At 35.3% G+C, this 6,000-nt stretch overlaps 2 protein-coding genes across 5 annotated transcripts in view; one reads left to right on the top strand and one right to left on the bottom strand.

Annotated features, from left to right (window-relative positions):
- itga5 (integrin, alpha 5 (fibronectin receptor, alpha polypeptide)) overlaps positions 1-4,040 on the top strand; it is a 59,963-nt gene extending 55,923 nt beyond the window's left edge. Inside the window, exons 28-30 of the mRNA XM_048177798.1 lie at positions 1-32; positions 150-272; positions 1,843-4,040. The exon at positions 1-32 is cut by the window's left edge and continues 70 nt beyond it. Of these exons, the coding sequence (XP_048033755.1) occupies positions 1-32; positions 150-272; positions 1,843-1,923 (236 nt within the window). The 3' untranslated portion in view covers positions 1,924-4,040. The remainder of the gene's footprint in view (positions 33-149; positions 273-1,842) is intronic.
- Positions 4,041-4,161: 121 nt separating this feature from the next.
- rapgef3 (Rap guanine nucleotide exchange factor (GEF) 3) overlaps positions 4,162-6,000 on the bottom strand; it is a 49,486-nt gene continuing 47,647 nt past the window's right edge. For 3 of the 4 annotated variants that reach the window (XM_048177801.1, XM_048177800.1, XM_048177802.1), the window contains 6 exons: positions 5,903-5,953; positions 5,731-5,818; positions 5,566-5,630; positions 5,404-5,458; positions 5,192-5,263; positions 4,162-5,084 (listed from right to left, as the gene is read on the bottom strand). In XM_048177801.1, the coding sequence (XP_048033758.1) occupies positions 4,966-5,084; positions 5,192-5,263; positions 5,404-5,458; positions 5,566-5,630; positions 5,731-5,818; positions 5,903-5,953 (450 nt within the window). In that variant the 3' untranslated portion in view covers positions 4,162-4,965. Of the gene's footprint in view, positions 5,085-5,191; positions 5,264-5,403; positions 5,459-5,565; positions 5,631-5,730; positions 5,819-5,902; positions 5,954-6,000 lie in introns of those variants that run through there. The other variant, XR_007182919.1, reaches the window with a different exon arrangement.

Genomic DNA, 6,000 nt, shown 5'->3' with positions numbered 1-6,000 from the left:
TGCCCAAGGTGACTCCTAGCGGTGCTAAAAAGGTAAACTTCATAACATCCTTCTCATCTGATCCAAGTCATGTTCATCACGAGACATAATGTATATAGTTCTTATTTAAAATCATCCAGTGATCGTCATCTTTTCTCTGTTAACTGTAGCTGGTCACTCCTGTGGTCTGGAATAAGCCAGACAGTACATATGCTGTTCCTCTGTGGATCATCATTCTGGCTATTCTGGCCGGCCTTCTTCTGCTCGCACTGCTGATCTACGTCCTCTACAAGGTCAGTGTCTGCCATTTTGATTTCTAGTTCTAGTTGGCTTATCATAAACAAATGGTTTTCTTTTGTTGTCAGACAGATTTGCAACCAATAGTAAAGTAATTTTAAAACTTATAACTAATCATAAATGAAAGTACTTTTTATAAATAGATTAACTTGTAGCTAATTTCTACTAACTAAATCTTATCCTTCATCCTAAATGTAGTTTGTCACTTACTGTAAACTAATTTGTATCCATTGTTGCCAGACTATTGGACATTCATGAACACATGCTTAATCTTTGTAGTCAGGCAAGCTAATTGTGAACCAAATATTGTCCTTTACATTAAGAAAAAACTTGTAACTAATCATAACCCAAATCTTATTCTTCTTAGTCAGACCATCATGTAAATTATCATGAACCAGTTCTTATTCTTCACAGTCGAGTTGACTGTTCATTTTGGGGGCCCCCTTGTGTTGTTCGTGGTCAAAAGTGACCGAACACCTGAAATGTAACTTCTTTTTTACAGAAAAAATCAATGTAATATGTATTTATTGTTCCATAATATTTTTTATTTTTTTATTTTGCATTTTAAGAGAATTTCATGGTACTAATTAGTATTTATGAAATAATTATGACCAATTTTTCCCCATTTAAATAATACACATTTTCTTTTTCAATTTTTTTTAAAATGACTTTTCAATTAAAGCTCTATTTCATGTTAAAATAGACAATCCCTTTAAAATCCAATTTTTGAAGGCAGATTAGTGCCATCTGGTGGGAGTAAAAAAAGAAACACATACATGTTGATTTGAAGTGCCAGTTTTTGCATTAATTTTACTTTACCTGAACACAGAGAAAGACATTTTGTTACACATAACATTAAAATTCAACAAAAATGTAACAAAAATGAACAGGAATGCTTTATCAGAGCTATATCAACCTGATTTAAACCTCTTATTTGAACCTTCTGGCTCAATTTTGCCATATTGCTACAGCCAAACCAGTTCATTTGTGTGTATTATAGTGTGTGTGTTTAGTTTAGAGTGTCATCCCTTCATTGTTGTGCACTTTTTTACTGCATCGTGGCTGATTTGTAGATTGCACACACAAAAAAATTCTCTGTATTTTTGCCTATTTCACATTAATTTCCTATGGAGGTACAACACAAATGTGATTATTTTTTTTTATTTTTTTTTCAGTACATTTAGCTTTTTCCAATTAAGCCCACGTTTTTTTTTTTTTGCGACTGCCGCAGAAGTCACCGAGATTCATACCATTCCGATGAAGTAGGGATTTTTAAAATTTCAAAACAACAACTAAATAATAAGCTAAAACCATGAAAAAAAAAAATTGTAACTTGAAATAAAGTAAACATTAACTGAAATCAAATAAAATATAAGAAACGCATTTTATTTTATTTCATTTCATTTCTCATTTTCATGTAGTTTAACTTCATGTACTAAAATAAAAATTTATAAAGTGTATATAGACATTTAAAAACAAAAACTATTAAAAATGTCAAAAATACAATAGGATTATAATGTAACCAATTGTAAATGATTTTTTTTCTCCTCTTCTCGATTCCTGTAGCTCGGCTTCTTCAAGAGAACTCCATACGGCACCGCCATGGAAAAAGCCCAGCTCAAACCTCAGGCTGCATCCGAGGCCTAAACTACACAAGAGCATTCAGAGAACACGTCCCAAAGAATGTTCTTAACCAGAGCTCATCCAAAGAGAAGGTTACTTGCTGTTTAACAAAGACAAAGACTAGACTGCAGTAGAGGAATGTGGAGGAAAGATCACTGGATCTTCACTGTACTGCACTAGATGACGAGACCCTGAGGACTTAAAGCCAAATGAATGTTGACAGTTTATTTTATCTTTTTTTTTAATTGATTTTCCTTGATGTGGGTTTCTATTTTTTTTAACCACCACTAGCCTACCACTCACAAACAGTTTGAGTTGATCTTAACCAAAGCTCAGGTTCACTTGCCTTGCCTGGCAGCCTGCTAAAAGAGAAAAGACAGACACAATCTGCACTAACATTAAGAGTATCATTTCAATTTTTTTTACAGTTTCACTTAATCCACAGTGTAGCATTTTTCATTTTTAGCGTGTTATTTCACAAAAACACACTTTTAAACCAAAAAAAAAAAAAAAAGGTTTATGCAGTATTTCACTACCAACCAAAGATACTGATACAGTTTTTGTTCATTTATTGTGTTTTGAAAGTGAGAATGAGGTAGTTGGATACCTCACCATGGACCCTCATCTCCATTTACCTGCTGTCTTTTTTCTCTTTTATTTTTTTTATGAAGACATTTAAATGTTTTTATGATTTGTCATGTGATTTCTATTGGAAAGGGTTTTCACTTCGAATGAGATGTTTTCAGCTCAGTCACCTCTGTATCTTCCAAAGAAAACAAGCCAAGTTGGTTTCACTCTCAGGTGATGGTGATCGAGTGACGCATTTCCGCGGTAAACATAGTCAGGATCCATCGCGGAAGGCGACCGTTCTTCCCTACTGAATGTCAGCCGTTTCTGTCCTGTTATCTCTTAGTGGTAGCGAGCGGCAACGTTGTCTGAAAAGTCATCTGGGACACAACTGGATCCGCACCGAGCCTGTGAAACCTCGCCAATGCCTTGAAGCAGAGCTGTGCTTTGCCATTACACTAACGGACTCTTGGGCCAAAGAGCGGAAGGGTCGTCCCTCCGAACTTCTGTGGGTGAACAGAGAACCACTGTGGACTTGAATGGAGATTTCCGCAAAGTCCGTTTGTTGACTTGCGGACTGAAAGCAAACCTCTTCCAAGGCAGCAGGCCTCATCCAGGGACTGAATGTTGAAATACACCTGTATACTTTTTGTTTTGTCTGTTTCGTGTCTTTGTGTTCGCATATGGATGTGAGGAAATTAGGTTTTTGTGGTGTGCCACAGTCGGTGTAGAAATGCCTCCGTACATCATGGTGCTGAAGTGGCCGAATTGGACAGGAAGTAACTGCAGTCGCCCGTCGTGAATCTCCTGTTTTAGCGAGCCGCCTAGAAAGGGAAAGCAGCTGGAACTGTGGGATGCGTAGGAAATCTGTATGGAAGTGCAATATTGTTGTATTTGTTTTTTTCAAGTTCATTTCAACTTGTTTTGTCATGTGCATATTAATACTTTATTTTAGTAAAGTTCTCAGAAATAAGGATTTTTTTTGAAGACAACACCCAGTTCGAGGGTTGAAATTAGCCCAGATGTTTAGATAATTTTAAAAAAACAGTGTAATGCTATAGTCTAAAAATACAGAAACATGACTCAATTGCCAATAAGATTAAAAAAAAGCAGATTTTAATGGTAAAATATGAACATTTCAGTTCAGTAATCGACCATATGCAGGTTTTATCAAACAAATACGGTTGTTATTGAATTGATACACAACCAAAAACTGACGCATAAGCACCACTTGAATCCTTAGTAATGTTTTTGAATCTCTTTTGTACATTTTCAAAAATTATTTATTCCTCCAAAAGTTAGATTTTAGTCTTGAGATTTTTGTATTTTAAGTGGGAGGAAACACTGGGTATGTCTTCATTTTTTTTTTTTTTTTCTATTTTTAAAAACTGCCCCAAACCCCGTTTGTGTTTTTGAGTTGTAAATATGTTTGGTGAGGAGATTATTTTAATTTTCAGCTGATACTGATTTGACGTATTTCATCGCCCCATATTGGGGAGAATCAGAGGGATGTTCAAGTAATTATTTGTATTTACAATTTGCATTTTAAAATAAATCTTTCAGTTTTTTTACAACTTCTTATTGCATTGTTTTTCATTTTCAGAAGATCTGGCATGGTGGGGAAACCGTTTTAATTTTGATATCGGATACTAATTGTATTTTAAACCCAAAAAGAGAGAAAGAAATATCACCACAAATGTTCAATAATTTATTTATAAAAAATAAACACACTTCATTAGAAAAAAAAAAATGCATAAGATATATACTTTCATATATAATGTCTACAAAACTGTTTGTGCTCTCTTCATGAATTAGCTTGGTGTTATTTGGCTTTTATATACAGCGGCTAGTGATAATCTGTACATTGTTGTTCTCCAGTGCTTGCAATGAAATTCAAAGGTTAATATCCAAAACGGGCCATAATACTGTTACATAAGGAATAAATGCTGACAGACCATAGATTTATTAAAAAATCAATGCATTCATTTTCTATGATTCAGTCTATTATTCTACTTACACCATAATTACCGCATGTAAATGTCTATTTACCAAGACATTTTTCAGGGTTTTGTCCCTAAAACAACTTCTTTATGCATCTACAACACAGCCCAAGCCAGTGTTGCTAGTTTAGAAAGAATGTGGTGAAGAGATATAGAACTGTACTAAGAATCAACATTGTCATACTATATATATATATATAAATAACAGTTAATGCCAGCAGCACTAAAGTGAAATTCTTTGCTCATGCTGTAGAGTGTCAGAAACAGCCCGAACAATCACAGCAGTCAGATCAGAACACTTCTGATAAGGCATCATAAGGAAATGTCAGCATATTCCCAGCCAATGCTCGGCTTATCACAGTCCACGCAGCACTGGCTTGACAAAGTGTGTGAATTTACACCAATTAACCACACATAGGGTAATCATGGATTCCATCAGTCATTTTTTTCTCCAATATGGAGCAGGACGGGCTGTAAAAAAGGCAGTCTTTGCGGTGTGTCAGCGCTCTATGGCTCTGGAGAGCTGAGTTAGTTTCTTCTGATTGTCGATCACTTTGAGGTTCTGGATGTACTGCCTTACATTGGTTGCATTGCGCAGGGTCAAGGACTGGTCTGAATCTACAAAATATGAGGTTAAAGGAGATACTGTTAAGGATCTATTCTTATATATTCTGCTCTGTTTTTGAAATCATTTTGAGGGAAAAATAAAAACAATGACAACATACATGTTGATATTCGTATAGCTTGGGCATCCAAGAACATTCTCTCAGTCAAGCCTTTCTGTGGAGATGAAGGCACTGCGAAAGCACAAAAATTGCAATATCTCTTAGTTGCAGAATTCTGATAAGAATTATTTGTATAAACAAAATGAACGACTTGAGAGAGCTAAACTGTGGCGTGTTGTTTATGTGTTCCACACCACTAGAGGGAGCCGTACCGTAAGGCTGGCTTCGACATTCTCGAACCATCTTCACTGTTCTGGCTATCATACGCTGAAAATAAGGTAAAAAACACATATTAAATGTCTTTTTTCTAAGGTATAGAACTTAAATTAAAAGCAACAATTCAACTGAAAGCAATACTCTCGCCACAAACTCACCATTTTCTCAAAGTTGGCCAGTTTATCAGTGTAGTTCTTGTTTCCCTCATGAATAAATGTCATATCTATACAGGATTAGGTGATAAATTAAGTTGATTAAACTCCTATCCAACAAATAGTCATCGCATACAGTACATAGTAAATAATGTCAGTGGGGTTCAATACCTTTGAGCAGCAGAGGCATGAAGGGAATGTATGGAGGGCTGAGTTTGGCTACAGTCAGCCTGTAGGCCCTGTGGTTACGAGATGGATCCTACAACACATGATTACCTTTCAAATTGTACATAGACATATATTGACAAAACCTTGTTAACAGCATGTAAAAAGTTGCTCTTACCATCAGTCTTTCATATGCACAGTAGATCCTTTTGGTTTTGTTTGGAAGTCTCTGTTCATTAAGATGAAATAAACAGCAATATTTCAAGTCAAGTTGAT

Source organism: Megalobrama amblycephala, linkage group LG24 (genome assembly GCF_018812025.1).
Source record: "Megalobrama amblycephala isolate DHTTF-2021 linkage group LG24, ASM1881202v1, whole genome shotgun sequence".
Taxonomy (NCBI): domain Eukaryota; kingdom Metazoa; phylum Chordata; class Actinopteri; order Cypriniformes; family Xenocyprididae; genus Megalobrama; species Megalobrama amblycephala.
The sequence above is the reverse complement of the archived record's forward strand: the minus strand, read 5'-3'. Positions and strand labels throughout refer to the sequence as shown.